General features: G+C 42.5%; 1 protein-coding gene across 4 annotated transcripts in view; it reads left to right on the top strand.

The window, feature by feature from the left end:
- khdrbs3 (KH domain containing, RNA binding, signal transduction associated 3) overlaps positions 1-24,705 on the top strand; it is a 191,241-nt gene that overhangs the window by 19,251 nt on the left and 147,285 nt on the right. Inside the window, exon 1 of one of the 4 annotated variants that reach the window (XM_040021129.1) lies at positions 22,570-23,036. The exons of the other annotated variants lie outside the window; for them this stretch is intronic. Coding sequence (XP_039877063.1) covers positions 22,946-23,036 — 91 coding nt within the window. The 5' untranslated portion in view covers positions 22,570-22,945. Of the gene's footprint in view, positions 1-22,569; positions 23,037-24,705 lie in introns of those variants that run through there. 4 annotated transcript variants of the gene reach the window in all.

Genomic DNA, 24,705 nt, shown 5'->3' with positions numbered 1-24,705 from the left:
TACACTAGTGGTGAAGCCACACATGGAAAATAGTGCTTCACAGGAGTCACCAGCCACTGGGTTACGGCGATCACAAAGAACCAAGACACCTCCTGAGCATCTGAGAAACTTTGTGCTGTGACTGAGAATAAGAAGAAGAAGATTACGGTGAACTGTTATAGTTTTATCTAAAACTGTTGGACTAAAGGTTCATTATTACGGGGTGAAATTTCAGTAAAGACCGGGGACGGGGTTGTTGCATTTTAATAAAGGTGAGGTTTTTGTTTATGGGTATTTTATGTAGAGATTAAAACTACACAGTAGTTTCAGTTTAAGGGGGGAGGAATGTTATGTTGTAGCAGGGATTTGTCCACCAGGGGGCAACAGTTTTTTGAGAGTGGTATCAGTGTGTGTGGCGCTTGCCCCAGTTCAGAATAATAAAAAAGTGACTGCGAGGTCAACATGGTCTCCGTGGTTCCTTAGTTCTAGGATATCACAAGAGCCACGGGATTAACTGCTGTGCACAGGAACCATGTTTAATCTTAAACTGGATGCTAATATCAGCAATAAATGAGTGACTTACAGTAAATCGTGACATGACAAATACTTAATGGTATGCTAAAAAGATATCATTACACCACTCCTGTGACTGGGCAGATTATTAAAGAAAAGAATTACATTTGTTTTTACCTACAGTCACTGGAAAAAGAAAGTTTTCACAGGACTCTGTGCTGTCCCATGATAAACTAAGCATGTCATTAATGCTTCCATAGGAATTAAGAGAGTAAGCACTAGCCAGGTGTAGCTAATCAAATGTAGTTGATTTATTGATTATCAGCAAGTGTGAGGACCTCTGTGAAAACAGAATTTTAGGCAGTTGCTGCTCTGGAATATTCAGCAGTCCAGGAATGGATACTGAAGCAAATCCCCCCCAAAGGTCAGACTGTGCAATGCTGAGAGAAATTAGAAAACATCCAAGAGCTACATCTCCGATTCTACAGATCTCAGTTAGCATGTTAAGTTTAAGACAGTACAATCATAGCCATACTGATGGCTATTATTTGGGCTTCTTTTGCAGTCATCGGACCTGAGTGACCCGCAGTCATTGAGTTGACCGTGAAATCCTCCGTATACCAAAGTATTCTAGATTAAAATTTCAGACCATTGGTTGGATACCTAAAGCGTGGCTGAAATTGGGATATGCAAGGCAATGATCCTAAGCAGAGCAGCACATTTACTCCAGAATAGTTTAAAAAGAAAAAAATGAGGGGTGTCAATGACCAAGTCAAAGTCTAGATCAGGGGTCGGCAACATGCGGCTCCGGAGCCGCATGCGGCTCTTTAGTCCTTATAGTGCGGCTCAGCGTGGTTTGGTAAAAAATAAATTAGAAGTATTTAGCTGAAGTGTATTTTATTTATGTTAGTTCTTTTTTAACTTGTATTTCTAAATTGGAATATTATTGTGATATTTAAATATAAAAAAAAATTATATTTTATTATTTTTTCATCGCTCAAAATAAGCGTCACACTCGCGGAAGCCGGTGTACCCGCCGAAACGCCGTGCATTTATTGAGACTTTCAACCCCAGGTAGGCCAATTATGGATCTTCAGATCCACATAATGTCAGCAGCTCCACCGTGAACTATGTTAAAAACAAACACCGCTCACGCCTCACAGACGACAGCTTACAGTCCTGCTTAAAGATGAAAGTCACTTCGTACAGCCCCGATTTGCAGACGCTGTGCGCAGAGGTTCAGGGGCAGAAGTCCCATTGTAAACATATCACGGCAGACCCGACGATGTTTGCATGAACCTGCTTTTCAGCATCTCTTTATTGACCACTTATCACAACGGTTGCTGGCGCATTCAGCCAGCTGTAACTTTTCAGCTCACAGCCCGACACATACCAACAACAGCATAGATAGCACAGACATTAAGGTGGCGAGGCGTGATTGTGTGTGCCGCTCAGGCGTGGTCTCCCCTGCAGACCACGCCCCGCCACACACATTAACCAGGTAAAATACATATTTAGGCAGAATTTTGCAAATATCTATTTTTAATTTTTTAGCAACATAGTGCTTTTTTTCCAATTATTTTTTTAAAAGTCAGGTCAAGGCTCCAAAAGCCCAAAGGCAAAATATCTGTTGTGAGCCGCCACCCTTATATATAAGGGTGGCGGCTCACAACAGTTTTTGTTTGCTACATGGATCATTTTAGTTCAGCTTTCCTTTTGTTATATTTCTTTAAGAGTTCAAAATGTGTTAATTACATAAATAAATTGTAACTTTCTCTGTAGCACTTCATGGATTTCGTAAGGAACACACCTTCGTTGTTCACACAAAGCATAAAGGTAAAAAACAATATATACAGTGTTATCTTCATTTTAGATATCAAAAAGTATTTGCGGCTCCCAGTGTTTTCTTTTGCGTGGAAACCGGGTCCAAATGGCTCTTTGGGTGTGAAAGGTTGCTGACCCCTGGTCTAGATCTAAACCAGATAAATTCAAATTTCAAATCAGTTCCATTTTATTTACATTGTGACAAATCACAACACAAGCATCCTCAAGGTGCTTTACATTGTAGGTAAAGACTGTGGCAAAACTATAAGAGAGCTGTGCATAAAGCCTCAATGACCTGAAGCAACATGGTAAAGAAGAGTGGTCCAAGATTCCTACAAAGCAATGCATGAGACTGATGAAGTCATACATAAATCGATTACTTCAAGTTAGTGCCACTAAGGCAATTCAAAAAGCTACTGAATAATGAGGTGTACTTAGTTTTTCACGTGACTGCATTGAATGTTGTGAAAACTTTGTCTCACATGACTGCACGTGGCAGTAGTAGCAGAGGCCTTACTGCTGAAAATAGCTGTGAGTAATCCCTGGCTGCTGGCAGATTAAGGAAATGTGTGGTTTTCTGGATTTAGTTAAAACAAAACAGGTAAACTATCCTTTGGTTATTTTGTCAAGTATATACATATGCTGATATTTGGTCAAGAAGACTTTTTCACATTTTGCCTTTGTTCCTGTCAATGTAATTACCACAAACTGACCCTTTAACAGCCATTAGATGACAATCTGTGTTAATTGGAGTTAAATTATCTTAATTTCAGGAGCAAGACCATGCCTAAACATGCCCCTTCCTTCCTTGTCTCATCTCTATATGACCCCCCCCCCCCCCAGTTCTACAAGCTGTTCATTCACATTTTTGTGCCCCACCGTCCCTCCCCTTGTTTAAATCTTTTCACTTCTTTACTTCTCATTAGGGGATCTGCCAGGCCCGGGAGATCCCTATGTCCCCAAACCACAGCTCAATTCTTGATTAAACCATTCGCCTTTATCTACTAAAAAACGCTGCCAGACCTAAAATGAGGACGTGGGTCCAGCTAGTGAAATGTTTTTACAGGCATTACTGTAAAACTGTATTTTAGGATACTGGAAAATAATAACTTGTCTCTTTTTGTATGTAGGTATAAGATTTTTTTTTTTTTTTTTGTCATGCACACACACACACAAAGTAGTAATATATGCAGATATGCAGTAAAAGGAACTCTGACTTGTTAAGAGTCTTGAACAAAGAGTTCATGTTGGAAATCACAGTGCAAACTGAAAAAGAAATGTTTTAATTCAACACTCAGTTAGCCAAGAATCATTTCCTGGCTTTTCTACACAGAAACCTCTCCTTTGACCAGCTCAGAAAAAGCCTGTTGTAAGTTTTCCACACCTACTGCTGTTTCAATAAGGAGTATGTTTTGGAGCTGATAGCCTCTGGAGGAAAGCTACTGCATCATCCAGTTTCTCAACCTCCCCACTATTGCCCCGAGTGTGGGTCAAAGGTCAATAATAGAGCAATTGCAAGCAGAACATGAAATCCAAGTAGTGCCTGTGTGAGAATAAACACTGGGAATGGTACAGCATGATACAAATCTCAGAAAAAGACTTACAGAAAGTATCCCTCCAGATAACATCACTGTGGATATGTGGTTATTACAGTGAGTGGTCAGAGAGCACTGACTGTAACAAATTCCCCAGCAAATAGTTTTGACATTGAAATATCAGACAAGTCGAAAATTGACTCTTTAATTTGTTCCGTGAAAGGGGATCACCAAAGGATGCATTATTTATGCAACAGCACATCATGAATCAAAGCAGGGATACTCACGCTTTGTTGATAGGAGCAGTCAGACTCAAACGTGATTTAACGGTTATAAATTCACAGTTTTTTCATCTATTCCCATTTAGCTGTTTAACACCAAAACATCCTTACACGTTCTCTCTGGAAAGCAACAGCTCCTTGTGTGGAACGTTCCCAGCTGCCAGCCTGTGAATGCTCACTTGATGTGTCTTTGTCTTCTCTGTCACACTCGAGGGGATTGAAATTCTTCGTGTGAAATGATATTTGAGGTGATTAAAGGGAGTCATTCCACGGAGCTGACAGTTCTAATGGAGAGAGAGCAAAATCTGCCAGTCCGGTCCTAATAGCGAGACAAGCTTTGTGACAGCCGCCGGAGGAGCTCAGAAATGCTCTGCTCTCGGGACAAAGTGCCGACAGAGGCATGCCCTCTGATTCTGTTGTCAAAACTGCTGTTTGTTTAGTTGCTCATGATGTATGAAGGAGCGAAAGACTGAGACAGAAAAATGGAATGCAGCTGTTTAGTCTTTTGGCACAAGGTATCAGATATAAGCACATAGCTAGTGATCAGAAATATACTGCAGAAAGAGCTGCTCAGAATTGGAATGGTGTTTGGGATAGTTAACTTCTTAACTCTGTTCCTACTTCAGTAAAGGCTTTGTCTTCATTTATTTTTTTCCAAACCTGATAGCAAAGCAACTTTGCCGTGAATGCGAATCAAAACTGGAACACAATGTAGTAGGTCACGTGTCCCCTTTCCCTGCACACTTGAGTTACAGTCAGGGGACTTTAGTTAATATGAAGAGAGGGAAAAACGTAGAGTCATCTAAAACTTTTTATAAGTGGAAATCACATATACATATATACATATAGATAGATCTCTCTCTCTCTCTCTCTCTCTCTCTCTCTCTCTCTCTCTCTCTCTCTCTCTCTCTCTCTCTCTCTCTCTCTCTCTCACACAAGAAAGTGCAAACTGCAGCCAGGCCAGAAACAACTTCCCGTTACTGCTAGTGTGGTGGCACGAAGGAGGGATAACCAGGGAAGGTGACTAAGGGATGTTGACAACGCCACCTAGGGGGGAGAGGTACACCCCAGGAAAGATTTTTATAGCCAATGTAGATGTTACACTAGCTATCAAAGCCCACAGGCTCATTATTAACAGCACAGGTGAGGCAGATCAGTTTTACAAATCAAAATTTATTAAGAAAAGAAAAAAAAAAAAAGGAAAAGCATAGAACTGTAAGATCAGAGAAATTCTTAGGGTAGCAGGGCTGAGACTGCAAGACTGTTAATTAAAACACTTTAATAACAAACAATGATTAAAACAACAAGGCTCGCTGCCACGGTGCTACCCTAGTAAAATAACAACTCAATAAAATAACTAAACAGAAATGGTGGAGACCGGCCACTTGAGGAGGCAACCTACAGGGAGGAGTGCCCAAGGGTGCCACCAATTGCTCACCAGTGTAGTTTCACTGCAAATCTCACTGTCACTCACACTGAAATCTAAATGGCGCAATCTACCTATGCCCGGTGTGTACACTCTCATGCATCAGGGAGGGGATTCCACCTCACGTGCCTAGCCCCTCAACAAGCGGCCGAACCTCCACTAAAGCAACAAAACAACAAAGCATCAAACGTTAAACAAATTAGTAAAAGAGATATACATAAAACAAATACACCCTAAGTTAAAGTTCTTTATAAAAGCATGATTAAAATACATAAAACAACTCCGAGTAAAAGACCATAAAACCAGCAGTCAGTCAAGGCCAGTCCATAAACGTTTGTAAGATGACAACAGCCACAAGAAGACACAACTAAACAAAACAGCACAAGACAGCAGCAGTATGGTACAATCCTGTAACAAAAGAGGGAAACAGTCGTTAAGGTCCACCCTACCTACTACATGCCACATTATAGCAAACACAAGAGTCCCACTTACCACTCTCTAAAGGGGAATACTACAATGAACAGCTTTCCTAAAGAAAGCAAACCACTCTGTAATGCTTAACCACGTGACACTCTTGACCACCTTGGCTGGGAAAAGACTGCCAGATGCCGCAGTGCAGTAGTGAAGTGCAGCTGTTTCTTATAAGGTTGCTTATTATCAGCTGGGAAGGTGTGGATGTTAGTGCTGCATTCGCAGACACCACGTAAAATCCTACCTCAAAGTCTACTTCACTACACTAGCGCAACATCATTTGTTTTTGCGACCATCTGCAAAGACAACATCCTGACACAAAGTTGGTAGGGAGGAATTCCTGACTCACAATGATAAAGCTAAGTGCAGCCAGAGTCTGATCTTCAGCATGTAAAAGCAGTAATTAGCAGTTAGGCTTGCAGCACTGTAGCACACATTTTCTAACTGTACCTCTTTCAATCAGTATTTTTGGGGTGGTCTTCCCCAACTTTGCTGTCAGTTTCATGTTAATACTTAATGCTAAAGAAAGGTCTTTGTGTGTGTCCTTGTTATGGATGTGTCAGCATGTGGGACTGTAGCCTAAGTTTTAAATTGATAGCTGATAATTATGTTGCATTGCATCTCAGGCCTCATCTCCTGCTTCCGAGCAGCTAGGCTGGCTTCAAGACTGACTTGTTTTGTGAAGTCCTGTGTCTACACACCAGTTCCAAATGGCACACCCAGTCATTTACCACCCACTCTCCTCCACATCATTACAGCAGTCCAAGTGGTAGCAACTTTGTGATCTCTCATTATAAATTATACAATCCTGTGAAAAAAGTATTTTCCCCCATTCTAATTTCTTTGTTTTTCTTTGCCACACTTACACATTTCAGATGATCAAACAAATGACCATAACCAAGTTTTTACCTTTTTCACACTGGGCCAGGTGGGTTTGGATAGTTTTTTCCCCCCTTAATAAGTGAAATCATCATTTAAAAACACTGCATTTTGCATTTAATCGAGTTATCTCTGTCTAATGTTAAAGTTTGCCTGATCGTCGGAAGCCTGTAAATGTGCCAAATGAGCAAAAAACTAAGGAATCAAGAAGAGGGCATGTCATTTTACACAGCACTATATATATAAGCAGGATGATGTTACTCACTGGTTATTCCCTTATGAAGCATTGAGCAGAGTATTTTTGCAGTCACATTCTCAGTGTTTTGAAATTGGAAAGAATGGAGTAGATGTGAAGCGAGAAACTGATTGACCGTGAGTGCTCAGTGGCTGGTGACTTGTGAGTGACAAGTTGTTAACCAGTGAGCACATTATTGTTTATCCTTTCAAGCACGTCTGTGATCTGAGTTTGCTTTTTAGAGCTGGAAACCATCTCCATCTGTTATATACAATCTATATTTTTCACCGTTACCTCTGTGTTGTGCATTATGGTATATCTCTCCAGTGTGTAAGCAGCATCTCAGGGTCCTGGTCTCTCTGGAAACTCTCCACCTCTCTCCGTGACACCGTTTTTTCGGGGTGGGGGGTTAAGTTCCGATCATCTTGCGGGTGTTACATTTCTGTAACACCTGCAAGAATATACCCAAACTGTCAAACAAGCTGACATTACCCCTGGCTTCAGTGCTTGTTTTGAGTGTTTTCACTTTGAAAGATGGGCATCATTGTTCAGAACATCGCCTTCTGTACCTGCCATTCGCAGACCCTGCTTCCAGTGTGACTGACTGAAAAAGATGTTTCCCAGTTCCGGCAGAGCACTGCGATGCCAATTACCCCCTTTTTCATCCAGCACGTCCATCCCTTTTTTTTCTTTCTTTTTTTTTTTTGCAGTTAACAGAAAATAATGGCTTTGTGTGAGAGTGATAACGGTAGGATTCCCCAGAGGGATGTAATGCACCAGAGATCGTTTTATCCTCTCAGTTCCTCATCTGATATAGATCATGTCTTAATTCCTGGACTATCACTCCTGGATTTTGTTTAACATTGTATTTGAGGATTTGCAAATTAATTTCCCCTCATGTGCTACATTCTTATTTTTTGCAGGTTTTTCACATTAAAGCTTTCCTTTGGTATTTGCATGTTCAAACATTGAATTATGAAAAAGAGAAGCCTTCTCTGAACCTTCACATCTGATATTAACTCCCAGGAACAGTGCTCGGGAGGTATTTAATTTTCACAGGTGACTCTATAAATTCTTTTTTTTTTTTTTTTGTCCTTGTTTCACTTTCTACGACTGTTTCAAAAAGATTTTTTTGACATCATAATTCCTGATCGATAGAGTACATAAGCCTTGATTATGCTGCATTTATACAAGTTGTGCAGCTTGTAGTTTCAAAGAGGTGAAATGCATGGCACAAAGGAAACCAACAGACTAGATACCACAACACTGCTGCCATTCAACAATTGTTTAATAATGCGACTGTGATGACAAATGAAAGAAACAAATGAGAGAAACAAATGGAAACAAAAGACACGGGAACCCTTGCTACAACAAACAAAAGAAGAAGAAGAAGACCATGAACACAACCCATACTTAAAAATCAAAAGCATAACATGGAAGTGAGGGAAGAGGGGGAGACAGAGCCATCAAGACATCACTCCTTATTTACTTTGCATTCACTTTCTGAGGTAGGGAAATTGTCTTCTTATTCTAGCTGTTAAGCTGATAATTAAATGATTAAACTGATTTGAGTGCAAACTTGATTGTAAGTTTCTATAAAACCTAGGAGCGAAAGTTTAGTTTGCTTAAATAGCAAGACTTCAAATCATAGCAGTTATTCCTGATGGTTGTTTTCCTGTTTCACAGAAAAAGTACATTTTTTTTCCAGATAGCTTTAAATTGGATCTGTTACTTGTTCTTTTCTGTCATAAATATATTGAAATATACAATTTTGTTGTTGTATGCTCATGTATGCTCATACAGTAAATGTGGCCAAAGGTCCCATTGATGACTTAAGTTTATGTAAAGGCTAGGCTGCTCTAAACATATCTGTCCATAGAGGATTGAAAACGTGTTTGTCCCTTCCGTTGATATTGTTACTCTGCCACGCAACTCCACCAAGGACGGTCCCAAGCCCAGATGTGAAAGGAGGAGGGTGGTCGCCTTGCTGAAGCAACCAGAACCGACCAATCGGGGAAACTAGGCTTGAAACCCTGGAATCTCAACAATCAGCTTTATCGACCAATGCTACCGCATCCGGGGCAGCCGATGCACCAGCGCTGGGTACCCAGGGCGCTGGTGGGAAATGGATAACTGGCCATCGACTCCATCGACTAACGCCCAAGACGCCGATCAACGTCGCAGTGTGGAACGTCAGTACTGGTCACCATGTTGGGCAGAAGGAGATCATCGCCCGTGAACGTTCAAAACTCAGCGCCTTGATAACGGCCCTATTGGAACTTCGGCTGACTGGATCTGGCACCTTCGCCGTTGAAGTGCTGGCCATGGACGAGAAGATGACGTTGTATTACTCAGGTGGCGAAAAAAAGAGAAGCCGGAGTCGGCTTCATGGTGCACCATCGGTTCTCTGTGAGCGTCGTCGCCTTTCAACCTGTATCGCCGTCCTAACTGTTGACGATATGATCAAGCTACACGTAATCGCAGTCTACGCGCTGACCGAAACGAACTCCGATGCATCCAAAGATTAATTCTATGATCACCTGCAAGACGTCCTGGACTCCCTACCTCAAACCGACATGATCATGGTCGCCGGCGACATGAACGCCCACGTCAGCATCGACCGCACTGGCTGGGAATAAACGATGGGAAAGTTCGGCCATGGAGAAATGAACGACAATGGACTGCGATTGTTGTCATTCACCTCAACTGGTCCTCGGGAACACGCTATTACAACCCTCGCTCAAGCACCGTCTGACATGGCGCAACCCAAGACGAAACGACTCGGCGCTACTCGACTACATGCTCATCAACACCCGGTTCCGATTGTCCTTGCAAGATGTCCGGGCTATGCGCGGTCCCGGCTACGGCTCTGATCACTATCTCGTCCGTGCCCGAGTGCGCATGAAGCTCCAACGAGCGAAGAAGCCAACACCAATGCAATTCCAAATACCAATACCAATTCCAGATCGCATATTCGAACCGCTTTGCCCTCCTCCCCCTGAGTGATGACGCCAACGAAGAAGAGCAAACAATATTGGAAGCCATCTTGGACTGCGCCAAGCCGCTGTGCCCACCCGTCCGATGTCGCACACAACTGTAGATCTCGGACGAGTGTCTCGACCTGGTCGTTGAACGCAAGAAGGCCAAGCTAACCAACTTTGAAAAGAATCGTCAGCTAAACCATGAGGTGCGGCTGAAGATGAAAGCAGACCGTGAGGCGTACTGGAACAAAGTCACTATAGGGTGCTGTACCAGACCATACGTAGTCTCAGTGGCAAGTGCAAGACGACGAATGATAACATCAGAAAGGCCGACGGCTCGTTTGTAAAGTCAACTGCGGAGCGCCTGCAACGGTGGAAAGAATTCTTCGACGAACTCTACAATCACGATCCGCCGACAATAGTGCCATTTTTGCCGAAGACGACGCCGAGGCGACTGAAATCCTCTATGACATCGCCCAGCACTCCAAACCGTACGGCCTCAAGATCAACTTGAAGACCAAAGTCCTGATGACCGACGGCTCACCAGCAACCGTCCACCTCGAAGGTGTGCAGATCAAACAAGTCCAACAATTCAAATATTTGGGGTCTCTCGTTGAGGATAAGAAAGTGGCATCATCAGCGGAGATACGCTCCAGAATTGGGCAGGCGGCGGCAGCGTTCGCTTCCCTGCGCTGGTGCGTCTGGAAGAAGAGCAACATCTCACTTGCGACAAAGATCCACCTTTACCGAACCCTGATCCTGCCCATTCTACTCTACGGCGTGGAGATGTGGACGATGCTCAAACATGACCTGAACAAGCTTGAAGTTTTCCAAATTTGTTGCCTTCGATGCATTCTCGGCATTTCCGTTCGCGACCATCATTCGAATGACACCTTCCTTACCAGCTGCGGCAGCCAACCGACGATCGGCGAACTAATCCAGCGCCGCCGACTCCGATGGTTTGGCCACATTTGTCGAATGGACCTGAGCTGCTACCCCCATGGCCTACTCTGGTTGACCCGCCCCGCCGATTGGAGGGTGCAGCGAAATGCACCAAAGAAGACATGGATGAAACAAATCGAGAATGATTTGAAGGCCCGTCGACTCGATCTCGAGCAGGCAAGAACCATCGCCTTAGATCAAAAAGTGTGGAAGATCATCGTTGGTCAAGCAAGAGAACCTGCGGCACTTACAGCAGTGTACTGGTTGCGCGGTCGACAACTGCTGCCAGACGCCCGCTAAGGACAAGAGAGAGAGAGAGAGAGAGAGAGACTCTGCCACGCTTCAGATCATCAAAGAAATTGTAACATTAGACAAAGATAAAACCAGTAAATGCAAAATACAGTTTTTAAGAGAGTACGGCATAGCCGAGGACCATCGGAGATGTTCTGCCACAACTGTGTAATGTTGTCATTTCGTGACAGATCAGTCATAGCAAGCGCTGCAGGGTCCATCAGACATGGCAGCCCATAATCACATGAGACAGACAATGCTACCATGTATGGCTTTAGATAGTCAGGATCAGTTTTAACTTAGCTGTAGACCATTAGTCATTAGTCTTTCTCTGTATTATTGTAGGGCCTTTACCTTACAATATAAAGCACCTTGGGGTGATTATTGTGATTTAGCACTGAAAAAATAAACCGGAATTGAAACTATCAATGAGGTTGTGCTGGTGTGCTGAAGTCTCATAGACACCATGCTAAGTTTATCACCATCACCATCTTAGCTTGTTGTTGCTCCCCCTGGCCTGTGGTCACTTTTATTTTCTTAATGTGTTTCATGCACGACAAACTCTGATGCTGGGAACCTTTGCAAATAAGTGTGTACCACCCTGCTGAGGCCGTCGGTCCACCGGGGTTATGTGTTACTCTCACAGAGTACGAGGTCAGTCCTGCTGATACTTCTTGTTTAGGAGTGGTATTCCGACATGACATGTTATTGTCACACTTGAGTTCATCTGTGCCACATCATCCTGTGTCCTTGTGTGTGTGCCCTCCCTCAGTCTTTGTCAGGCTCTTGTGTTCCTGCTGGCTCTTGTTGTTTTGTAGATTGTAATACTTAACTGAATCTTGCAGTGATTATATTTTTTTTTATCAGCTCTAGTAGTTATAGAATAAAGGTCTGTGTTTATCCACCTACCTGCCAGCCCCCATATTCTTTTCCCTTTGTGACAATAATGGTGACATATTTGGCAGTTTCAGGGCAGCCACATGTCTTTGGAGGATAGTTTAAAACTTCCCAGGCCCCAGTATGCTTCAGTATGTGTCAGGTTCAAGGCTTCTGGTAACCCCGGTATTCTTCCACTCCATTTAGTTTAATTAATCATCTTTATAGTAGCTATCAAAACTGGTGTGCTCCAAACTGCTTACTTGGATTTCCAACCTGCTGTCCTCCATAAAGAATGAATGAAGTCAAAGCAGTAACTCGAGACACTTAAGCAGGTTAGCTCCTTGTATTTAAGTGCTGCTGAATAGTGAATTCCAAGTAATGATTTTCCTTCCCCTGAAATGAATATGTAGCTTTACAAATACAGCCTTTGAGCTACTATCATCTTATCACCCCACTACAGGGCATGCCCTGGTAAGTGACTTTGTTATCAAAACACACTGCAGTGAGTCAGCTGCTTGGTGTTTAGCTGATATTGACGTTCATTGAAACTGTGACCTTCTTGTCACCTCTTTATTACAGGATGACCTCTATGCTGCCAGGCCACTTGTGAAAACCTTACTTGTTAATAATACAATTATTAGGGCCCCTTCTCTAGGACATGTCACTCCTGTCTTTACAATTGATTTGTCTTTTCCATGTAGAGCACTTTTTTTGTCTTCACATATTTGTCACACTCATCACCCCACACTCCCCCTTCAACCCTGATAAGGACAGGTTAAAGAGGTTGGATGGATACATACATATACATAGTTTAAGTTTAAAGTTCTACATTTTTTAAGTAAAAAAAACTGCTGGGAGTGAGAGCAGACTATCAGCCTCATGTTTTGAAAGATTTCCCTATTCTATTTCTCTTGGTTTTGAGAAGCACTAAATAAAGAAAGAGATTCTCCTAGAATGAAATGACAAAAGATGTATTTTTCAGAATATCCACCCATGCCTCAAATTAAGGAATGACATTCAAGTAACTTAAACTGACAAGGTGAAACTACAATGCTCATACAAAGTCAAAATATAAAAATCTTCAAATTAAATCGAGTTTTCAACCACTGGACATCACCGTCACATAAACACGATGAGAAAAAAGGGGGCGGGGGGTAAAAAGCTATTGCCAGGGATGATAAATTAAGATGTTACTGCATTCTCTTATTTTCATATGTTTTATAGATTGGAAGAAAGTTTTGATCACAGGAAATGGAACTGAGAAGGAGGGGAAGTTGAACTAGTTTCCCCCCTGGTTGCTTGAGCCATTAGTTGCAGTGATGATGGATGAAAGATAATGTTGAAAGGGCTGAGCAGAGGATTTGCCTGCCTGGCCTAGACAGCTGATCTGTGGGGATGAAGAAGACTGCTGTTAGCCAAATCCTTTATCTCCTTTATGCCATAACTACGACACCTTGGAAAAGCAAGTAAAGGGCATGCTTGTCAGAGATATACCAACACTACAGGTTTTGTCCATTTCTCTCTGTGCAAATGTTGAAATTGTAAGAAATCAAATAAAGTCATTTTTACAGAGAATTTGCTATGTAGGTTTGGGTATCCTTTTTTCCATTTAATAAATGAAATTAATTATTTCATTTATTAAATTTATTAAATTATTTCTATTTACTAGGGTCATCTTTGTCTAATATTACAATTGGTTTTATGATCTGAAATATAAATATGTGACAAATATGCAAAATATACTGTCTGGATATTTTGTCAGAGAACAGAAGTGAACGACCACACTGCTTCTAGCTGAAGGCAACAGGAACTCAAGTTTGAGGCCCTTTGTACCATGGTGAACACCGTGTGCATTCCTTTGTGACCACAGTGTACCCATCTCCTTATGAGTGCTTCTAGCAGGAACACTCCATGTCACAGAGCTCAGATCATCACAAACTGGTTTCTTGACCACTGAAAATTAGTTTGATCTGCTCAAGGGGCCTCCACAGTCACCAGATCTCAATCCAATAAAGCACACTTGGAATGTGGAGACTCTAACAAGGTGTAACTCAGAGGTTCCCAAAGTGTGGGGCCCACCCCCTAGGGGGGGTGCAGAGCCATTGCAGGGGGGGCGTGGTATGAAAAGAAAAAAAAAGAATGCTTGGACACTGCTAGCATAATTGACAGGTTTTTGACGGGGCTTCCACACAAACGCAAAGCAGGAGATTATTTTTCTTGGAAAACAAAGGCGGAGGGGGCTCTAGTGTCACGGGGTGGAAAGGGACAAGTTACCTAGGGTTTTTTATTGTGCATGTTTTGCTGTGTTTTACTTTTTTAATATTTGAATATTGTACAGTGTTTTATTTTTATGGGTTTTATTGTATGTTTTTATGGTATTCATTGGTGACTTGTCCTGGAAAGACTCCACCCCTCCCTGATTATGAACCTGACACACCTGGGAGGTCCCAGAGGCCAATAAGAGGGCCTGGAAGACCACGGAGAGATAGGCTTGAGAGACAAAGGCATGGGAGACGAGGTGGCAAAAATGGTGGAGTGAACTGTGTCAGGCGTTGGCGGCCGCAAGCCCGGACGGGGGGCGGTGAAGGTTGCCGTGCAGGACTTGGGAGGAGACAACGCCAGCGAGCAGAGAAGCGGAGGGAGCTGTTCTGCTGCTGGAATAACTGGAGGCCAGATCACGGTGGGGAATCAGTGGCCAGAGGGACAGCGCCCTACCTCCCACGGCGAGACGGGCTGGTGCCAGTTGGCGTGCTACAGGAAAGCGGCGGGCAGAGTTAAGAGCTCTGCCCATCCGGGGTAGGTCTCGCGTCTTATCCCACTATAATCAACCGTAGCCACTATAAAGAATAGTGACTGTCGCTGCCCCTCTCTTCCAGCACTCTGGAGCGGAAACGCTGACAGGACGGCGAGGACGCTGCTGGGTTTTTCCTTGTCCACTCCGATTGCCTGGATTTTTTAACTTTTAGTGACTTTTACGCTGTGGCGGATGCCACTGGACTTTTAATGTTTATGTTTAATTGATTTTTATTGTGAGTTTTCCCTGGCCAGGGTTGTTTTAATTCCGTTTACATTTTTAACTGTTTTGGTATAATAAATTATATTTTATGAGCCAGTTTTTAATTCAGTGCATTCCCTTGGCTGCTCCACTGCTCCGTCCGTTTTTGAGGAGGGTTTCCCTTCTAGAATAACACCTGTGTTAAATCACAATCACATTGCCCCGTTACACTAGCAAAAAAAGTTTGGGAACCACTGGTGTATCTCATAAATTGTCTAGTGTGTGTGTATAGACAAACAGACAAACAGACATACAGACAGATAAATCAGACTAGATGTCATCATAGGTAACTAAGAAAAGCATTCAGGATTCAGGCTATCACAACACAACATGAGACTCAAGCCCATGCTAAGCAACATTTAGAGAATATTGGAGAATACTGAGAGCAGCCTGGGGCTGTGTGGTGGTTGCTGATGCTATCATGCTATCATTGTTCTTGTGCTTAATCGCTGTGGCTAATGACAGGAAATGAAATCACCCACTGAAGACCAACGTGCTTCCCACAGAATAATTACCGCTGTTGACCTTGTGCCTTTCTCTGGTATGTAAGTGCACTATGAGAACACTCACCACACATTCAGTCAATACATACTGTAGCATGAGCTACTTAAGGCTGCTCTATTAAGCTCTTATTCATTACACAGAAATAACAACAACAAAAAAGATGAAAACTGAGCCACTGACTACATGTTGCACTTGCTGCCAGTTAAGCAAAAAAAATGAAAATGATTTATCTGCTTTGGCATTAGCTATCAGTTGTGTTTAGAATTGCTTATGAGAGCAAAAACAAGCATTTGTAAAGACAATGTTATAGTCTGCCATAGCACAAAGCCTAATGGAACATGTCAGTGTATGAATATTTCAGAATTTCCCTCGCGTTTACTCAGGTATTGATTGTGCTTTCACAGTACTTGTCATCGTTTTTGTTATTAAAGCAGTCTGCGGACTTGTTTTTTACTGTGGTTTCACTTTATGTCGTTTTCTATGCAAAATCCCCGGTTCACAGGAACACGAGTGCAGCCTCGGTAACTGTGAGTGGAGATGATAGAGTGCCTCTCAGTCCCAGTTTTACACACATGAGACTGTTATCAATCATCTCATCTAAAGCAAGAAAGTAAAGAAACATATTTCCCAAACCTGTCAGAACTATTCCTTAAGGTAAAGCACTGACGAAGCAGCATGGAGAAATCCCATTTAAAGCCAGTTTACCTGCTGCGAGTCAGACCCTGACAGCGCCCCTTTACACTGCACAGGCTCTGACGGCAGCTCCAACCTCAGGTTCTTTGGACGACTTGGGGGTGTGTGTTTGGGAGTATGTTTGTGTGTGTCTTGACCTTGGGAGCCCTGCAGGGTACCATTGATTTGTTTACCTGCGCGCTGCTGACAGTTTCTCATTAGGTTTCTTTTGCTCAACACTTCCAGGACAGGAGACCAGAGTCTGCACTTCACAGCCAACGATGCATGATCAATGCGGCTGATAGATTGGCACTGGCAATATCATTTGTGTTGAATGACTCTTTAATGGACGCAAGCGCTCCATTTAGTGGCCACAATAAGGCGCCTTTTTGTGTCTGAAGCGGCATTGTGGGTCTCTATGAGGAAGCAAACAATATGCTGAAAGGAGAGCTTTGTTAAAATTACTCTGGAAGACAAGCGTGGCTGCAGGAGGAATTGTGCTTTATTCCTCTGTTATTAGGGGGTATTTGCAAAGTGTATAAGAGAAAATGCAATTTAGCATTACAAAAGCTTTTTGGTACTGCAGAGCGTGCATGCAGCTTGTAGAACCTCTTAAGAGGAGGAAATAGAGGATAAATAAAGAAGAAGGGGCAGCACAGTGACATAAAAAAACCATTTCCTCTCTTTGCGCACCTCTTCTAATTCCTCCCTCATTTTCTAGTTACGCATTAAAATGATTTTCTCCAAATACCCGCTATTTTGGATTTAAACACAAGACCGGTCTATCTCTGTAATGATGCTTTTACCAAAGCACAATATGCACTGAAGGGTGTGTGTGTATATGTGTGTAGAAGGGGGAGTGCTAATAAATTAAGCAAAACCCCCCACAGCAAAGCTTTACAGCAATTAGTCCGCCTTTAAGCGCAGACATGCATTCCTTGCTCTTATAGGGCTTTAATTCCATCCCACCTCCCTTTTCTTAATGATGAGGATCTCTTTTTCTCACATTGTTTGCTAAAATGGGCACAAGGAGGCAGTATTGCTGCTCTCCTGCCAAACCACTGCTGAGGGAATCCACCCTTTTGAGGTGCTAAAAGTGCCCCCTCTATTTGTCATATCCAAATTTAAGTAGAAAGTTAAGATCCCCACCACTAACACCACCCAAGGCTCTGAAACCCCCCACCTCACTTTCCTCTCCTGACACGAAGTGACACCGCAATTAACTTGAGGACAAATCAAAGTCTAATTACTTCCTCAGGTGACAAGCCGAACATCTCCACCCAAAACCGTGATGGCTCCCTCTCCCTGGAAAGAAATTTTAAGAAGACTGAAAGCTGACAAGACATTGAAATCAATAAACATTTGCTGTCTCCGGCTCTGATGAACTCTTCTTGTTAAGAAAGAGAGAGAGAGAAAAGAAAGAAAGAAAAAAGAAAACGCTGACCCTGAAAGCAGAAGACTGCAGACGTAATAGTATGGGTGCATGTAGCATTTATGACGCCCCGGGGCGCTGCACAGCCTGTCTAGGTGTAGCAGTCTGACATCATATTTAGTGGGCTGGGACGGGCTGGCGGGCCAGCCATTCTCTAATGATCAAAATAACACTTTGTCAATGTAATAGCCCGCTGTTGTTCATTCTTTACACCCGCCTGACAGAACATACCTCACAGCTTTTCTTACACCCCGCCCTGCTGCCCGTTTGGTTGCCCGTGACTTGTGTAGAAGGGGGTGGGAGGGGGTCCCTCCAACACCACCATAAACCATGATTATTTTCATTGGAGCTGATGTGTTGCAATCACTTACAGCACTGAGCTCCCTTTCAATAAAAAAATTTAAAAATATTAAAAAAATAAATGAATAAATTTTAAAAAAGCCAGCATCTCCAGGTATAGGCCCCTGTAACTTTGGTCCAAACATCAACGGTAACGCCAGGCTTTGTTTAAGAAGACGAGGAGCAACAGATGGCAAGCATATCTATAAATAAGTCGCGCCTCTGAATAGGAGATTAGTGCATTTGAGCCGGTTTTTAATGGTCTCTGGGAGAGATTAAAAAGTAAGCTGATTCATAATGCATTTCTCTTTGCCGTGAATCACACATAAACGAGGGTCTGGGAAGAATCATAGCAGGAGGGGAGGGGTGACGGTGTGGTGGTGGTGGGGAGGGCTCACATGTCTAAAGTGGGACGTTGCATGACGCATGCCTTCTTTGCGCCACTGCAGTTTCTCTATCTGCGCGGTTGACTCCTAAGCTCGCAGACCTCAGCGTGCATATTTCTACCCATTCATTTTCACTGCGCGCTGTTTATTTTATAATCATTAATGCCCTGAGCGGTTATTCCAGAGCACAAATATCAAGCAATATATAAAAAAAGAAAAATAACCAATAGCGCATTCCAAAGTTCATGGAGAATATAAACGCTGATAAATATACATAAACCCATCTTGCTTTTAGCCTCTGGGTCACATTTTCTCCAAGTTATTGAAATAGAATGGAGAGGGGAAGGGAAAAAAATTCTCAATTATATAACCAGTGCTGATCAGCCTACAGATAGCCGCCCACCTGAGGCTACCGCAGCATCCTCCACAAATATTGACAGAATTCTTATCTTTTTCTTTTTTTCTTTTACCACTTTTTTTTCTTAAACAAATATGAAGCCTATGTGCAAATCCTGTTACCTTCCCATCTGTTCGAACACCGCACCGCACAAATTTCCTCACAAATACATTTTGGTATTCATTGTCATTGTGCGTGTTTCCAGGAACTGCTGGGCTCCATCTGATAAAAGTGGACGTATCTTTAGATATCTGCTGCCTGGATAAGCTCTGTATCTGCCATTTAATGTCGCTGGTGCCAGTTGTGTGGAGACTCACTAAGTTTGTCCGCGGGCCTTTTTTTGTGGCTGTGTCTTCTCAACAGCAGCAGCTCCTACTTATTTAATAAATTCATAATCACGCCCAGGAGAAACACATGGCTGACCTATAAGAAGGTGAATGGATTTTTTTTTAGAACTATTGACATGTTGTCCTTAACAAAGAGTCACGCTGTCCTAATCAATTGTTTAAATGAATAAAGAGCACATATCACCACGCGAGATGTTCCTGTATCTGCCCTGAATAGCCTCCCCTGTGTAGCCTTGAGTGACACCCAGTGTTTTAATATATGAGCACTTTTCACGGGATTTAAACAGTCAAAAAATCATCTGTGGAAATCTATTTTCATACATACATCTGTTGGGTGGATCTGTCAGCACTTATCAACAGTCATTTCTATGCCCACACCTTGTGTTTCTATTTCTAACGTGTGTGAGAGAAAGGCTTGGAAAACAAATATGTGCAGACTAGATTTATGCCCTTAAAACACAGTGACTCACTGTGTGTCTCTTACTCATTAAAGAGTTTACAGATATTGTATTTAATGCTATTCCCCCAGCATATCTCATCACTTTGCAGTCACTGTTGTATAGTGGCTTTTTAAATTCTGATTCGCAAGACTGAGAAAACGAGTCAGAAATAAATGCACTGCAAAAAAGTAGTGTCGAAAGCACTGCAAGTTCAGAGTGTGTTACATCAAAAGTGCACATGATTGTTTGGTGTTAAACAACTGATTTGCAAAGAGGGATTTTTTTTTTAGGATAGTCGCTCCAGTGAAACTCATAATCGTACTTAATTGTGCAAAACTTTTGGTATAAAAATATACTAACATAAAAAGTTAATTAATGATTTATGAATGTATATTATTGCCTCTTTTATTACTACTAGGTAGCTTGGACTACAATACTACAATATAAGTTAGATTTAAAATCTGCAAAAATCAATTCAATTTTATTCATACAACACCAAATCACAACACGATTTGCCTGAGGGCGTTTCACATTGTAAAGTAAACACCCTACAGTAATATGGGAAAAAAAAGACAGTCAGACAACCCACTATGAGCAAGCTGTTGGTGACAGTGGGAAGGAAAAACTTCCTTTTAACAGGAAGAAATCTCTAGCAGAACCATGCTCAACGAGGGGCATCCATCTGCTGCAACCGGTTGGGGGTGAGGGGAAGAGACAAAATGAAAAACTAAAGCTTTCCAATGCATGTGGAATATCTGCATCTAAAATATAACACTAAAATTGAATCATGTGGACATAAGCACTGGGCCACCTACACATTACACCCACAGAAGCTGTCATGAAGCTCCCACTTTTTGTGCTGATGTTAAAGCGAGAGAAGGTTTGGAACTTTTTGCTTACTGAGCCGGCAGAGTGTTGGTGACTTTTACAGTCCACAATATGCACAGCAGTGCTCAGTTACCTCACTCTGTAACTTTACCTGGTTCACCACTTCCTGGTTGAGTTGCCATGGTTCCTAAATCCTTCCACTTTGCAGTGATACCACTTTGGGCTGATCATAGAATATTTAGGAGGGAAGAAATTTCACACTTCTTGCATCCTACTAAAGTACTTCACTTGATTTGATTTGATTTGATTTCAGTGAGCTCTATAGACTGACTCCTTCTTTCACAAATGCTTTCAAAGGCAGACTGCATTGCTAGGTGTGTGATTTTATAAACTTGTGGAAGATTAAGAGGTGTGGCCCAATGTACAGATAGCGCACTTCTACAAAGTACGAACACATTCAAACTTCTGTCTGTGTTAACAGGAATGTGAAGCTCAGTGATGTTGTAGCCAACTTCAGTGTGGTTCTTATGGAAAGGGTTGGTTAATATCATAATCCCTCCCAGGTTGTGGCTTGTTATTTTGGGTTTTTTTTTTCTGTTTTTTTTTTGTTTTTTCCTTTCTCTCATTGCTTGTTTGTTTTCCTCTCTTATATTAACCAATGTTCCAACATGAGAAGTCCTGTGTGTTGACTCAGCAGGCGTAATATTAAAAAATGAGAATAGCTGAGAATGCCTGTACCTGCCTGCATTATATTCCAGTTTATGATGTGCTGTCACCTGGTGCATAAAAATTCACCAGAATGCAGGAAATGAAGTGTGTGATGTACACTTTGATGAACTTCAAATATAATGGATGTCTCCCTCTCTCTGGAGGAGCTCAGGAGATATTGTAGGTATAATATTGAATGGGGGTCCCATGGAGTACAAAAACTCCCCAAAATGTACATTTGGTGAGGTAAACAACTTCTGGAAATGTTCATTGTGTTTTTGATAAAAGTGGCTGAGACATACTGGGTTTTATTTTTTGATTTTTATAGGTTTCAATTGCAGTAAAATGCATTTCTGTTAGTATTAGGGACATCACAACACCATGGGTTGCTTTATAGAATCCATTATCTTCAGTCATGAAGTGAGCAGCAGCAGAGAATTTCTAGCAGCAAACTGATAATAGTCATTGCCTTCAACCGCAACAATACAAAAATGGAAGTTTCTGTAGTGTTTCTAAGACTGCATTCCAGATACCTCAGAACTTGAATGCCGCTAGTGACCGTGTTCCACAAGGAGCGAGTAAAACAGGATTTATTTTGGTTCTTAGCAAGGTAGAGTCAATCCGGTAGTACTATCAGCATAGTACTTATCAGTGCTCTGCATATGGCTTATTTAGTTAGACAAAAAAATACACAACGGTGACAGTACAGAGTAAAAGTTTACAGCTTTACTAATGTTTCAGCAGTAAAGTTCAGTGCCGCCATCTTGGACTGCCAACTAATTTCGGTACGGATTAATATAACAAGGAATGGCTGTCGTAGACTGGTTCTGAAACTTACACTTTCCTGGTTTAGACACCCTTATTGTGTCTCCCAGTGCTCAAACACAAACTTATTATGCTAATAGCATCTTTTTACTCATTGCAAATTGTGCTGTGTATCTTGAAAAATAAAGGGGCTTTAGAGTGTAATAAGCTGTAGTGGAAGTAATGTGCATTATTTACATTGCACAGAACAAAACACACTCTTACTCTTGGAGTGTTTGCTTTAGTTGGGTGTTTCTCAATTGCCACTCTTCATGGTGATTTTATGATAATGATATGGTAATGGCGGGACTCAGCACCGCGGACAGCTCCCAAGTGTCGCTCCGCCCCCTTCCACCCGCTACGTGAGCGCGCGGCGACCAATCACTGCCTCCGCCTCGGTTCAGCTCTGGATACAACAGAGGGAGCTTCAAAGAGCCCCTTCACCCACAGAGGAGAGGACCGCTCCGGGTGTAATGCGTAGCTGGGCTTTGCCTTCTGCTTGGATGGGATAAAACCTACCGTTCAAATTTAAACGCTCACTGTGTGTGTGTGTGTGTGTGTGCGCGCACGCGCGTGCGAAAGAGAGAGAGAGAGAGAGTGTGTGTGTTCCGCGAGGACCGGGAAATGCTCTTCTAGCGCGAGCGCGGATGACATTAGAGCCCGCGTTTTTTCCTCCCCCCCACACAAATATTCCCAACTTGGAGCCTCCTGGACGCCGAGCAAGTTTTTGTTTTTATCTTTTCTTGAATTGCGTTTGAGCAGTGTAGCTGGAAGCCCAGAAAGCAGCGCAGGACAAGATGGGGAGCGAAAAGTACTTACCGGAGCTCATGGCAGAGAAGGACACGCTGGATCCGTCTTTTCAGCACTCCCTGCGGCTACTGGATCAAGGTAAGCGTCCGTGGATAAACACTGAAGTAAACACTTGAGCTGCGCGAAAAATGTTTAGTAAGAACTTTTAGTTTTTAACGTTTGGTCTCCAGGCTACACGACATCAGCAGTCCGCCCACTTTTGAGTTAAAAATAAGAGGTACTTACAAATTTTCCCTTGGTCACACTAGCACAGCGAGGTGCTTTTTAGCAACAGGGCTGTTTTTGCCAAGTTTTCATGCTCACACTGTGCTTTAGCCTCCAGTAATGAATAAAATATGGCAGGAGAGACTAAACACTGCACCTTCAAACCTTTAAATTGGCCAAGCCTTGGCGTGAATGATGACATTTCAGCTCGTCTTAATTAGCTTGCAATTAGTGGATATGATATGTCATAAAGCCGGGGAAATGCCGGTAAAGTGAATATCTGAATATCCTATATATTTTTTTTCTTTTTCTGATGGCATACCGTGAAATGCTAGCCTGCAGTTCGTGAAAGGAACGGAATGACATCTGAGTTTACAGGCTGCCCTCATCTCTATCCCCGTGCTGACATGTGTGAGCTGTGGTGCCAGCGCAGGAATAATCGCTCTTTATTCAGATAGAAGTGTTTCCCACTTTGAAGACACGGACGTGACTGAAATGGTGTGTGTGTGTGTGTGGATGGAGCGACAAAAACGCTCGCATGCAGACGCTTTAATTAATCCGCTGCACCGGGTCCTGCTTTGAAGCTGTCGGGGTCCCCCCCCCCCCCTTTTTTTATCTTGCAAACACTTTCTGGAGACTCCTGAGCTCTAAGGAGTGCGCTTTTACAGCAGCCAAGTGCATCCTTCAAGCAGCACTCACGGGCTTTGTTCGAGAGTCGAGCAGGCTGTTGGTGCCTTTACAGGTAACAGACGAGACAAGGACCCCAGGTCTGTAAGCAGTCCTTCTGGGTTGTAACTAATTCTGTTGAATCCCAGCTCTTTTTATGCCGACAGCTGCGCCAGTTCTACTCGCTGTCTCGCAAACTTGGGGGATCTCAGGGTTAAAAGGGTTCGCTGGGGCTCAGAGCAAAGCCAGGCACGAATCAAGTTTAATGGTGTTAAGATGCTGGAGTTTGCCATAGTTACAATCAGTTTACAGGTTATTTTGATCCCTGGTTGTTTGAGCCAATATAAAAGAACATGTAAAGTGATCTGAAAATGACAGGAAAAGGGAAATCAGGAAAGCAGTTAATGGGTGGGCCCTTAATTTAAAATAGGCTCTTTAATGTAATGTATGCAGGTATTTAAAATGTACTTAATTATTTTGAGTTTTCCGTCTGTTTTGCACACCTAGTGAAGAGTATAGTTGTGCATACTTGTTTGAGCTTTCACTTTTGCGTTCAAATCTCTAAATTTGTGCTGTTGCCTTGGTTGTTTTAGTTGTGTTGAGGACAAAGATTGATTAGTGTAGATGTGCATTGCGGCTCCCAGTGTTTGCGTGTGCGAGAACAGTGTAAAGATTGAGCTGTTAATGGGCCACTATGACTGAGATGATCATTGTTAATATTGTTCAAATGTGCTGCAGTGTGGGGGAGATATGAACACAAGCTGTCTCTTAACACACGATGTAAACACTTAGTTAAATATGGGTCCTTTATGCCAACATTTTCTGACTGTATGTACTATAAAGATTACTGTATTGAGGTTGTGTAATGGATATCTAA

This window comes from Simochromis diagramma, unplaced genomic scaffold (genome assembly GCF_900408965.1).
Source record: "Simochromis diagramma unplaced genomic scaffold, fSimDia1.1 OVJJ01000753.1, whole genome shotgun sequence".
Lineage (NCBI taxonomy): Eukaryota > Metazoa > Chordata > Actinopteri > Cichliformes > Cichlidae > Simochromis > Simochromis diagramma.
This window is presented reverse-complemented; position numbering and strand designations above follow the sequence as displayed.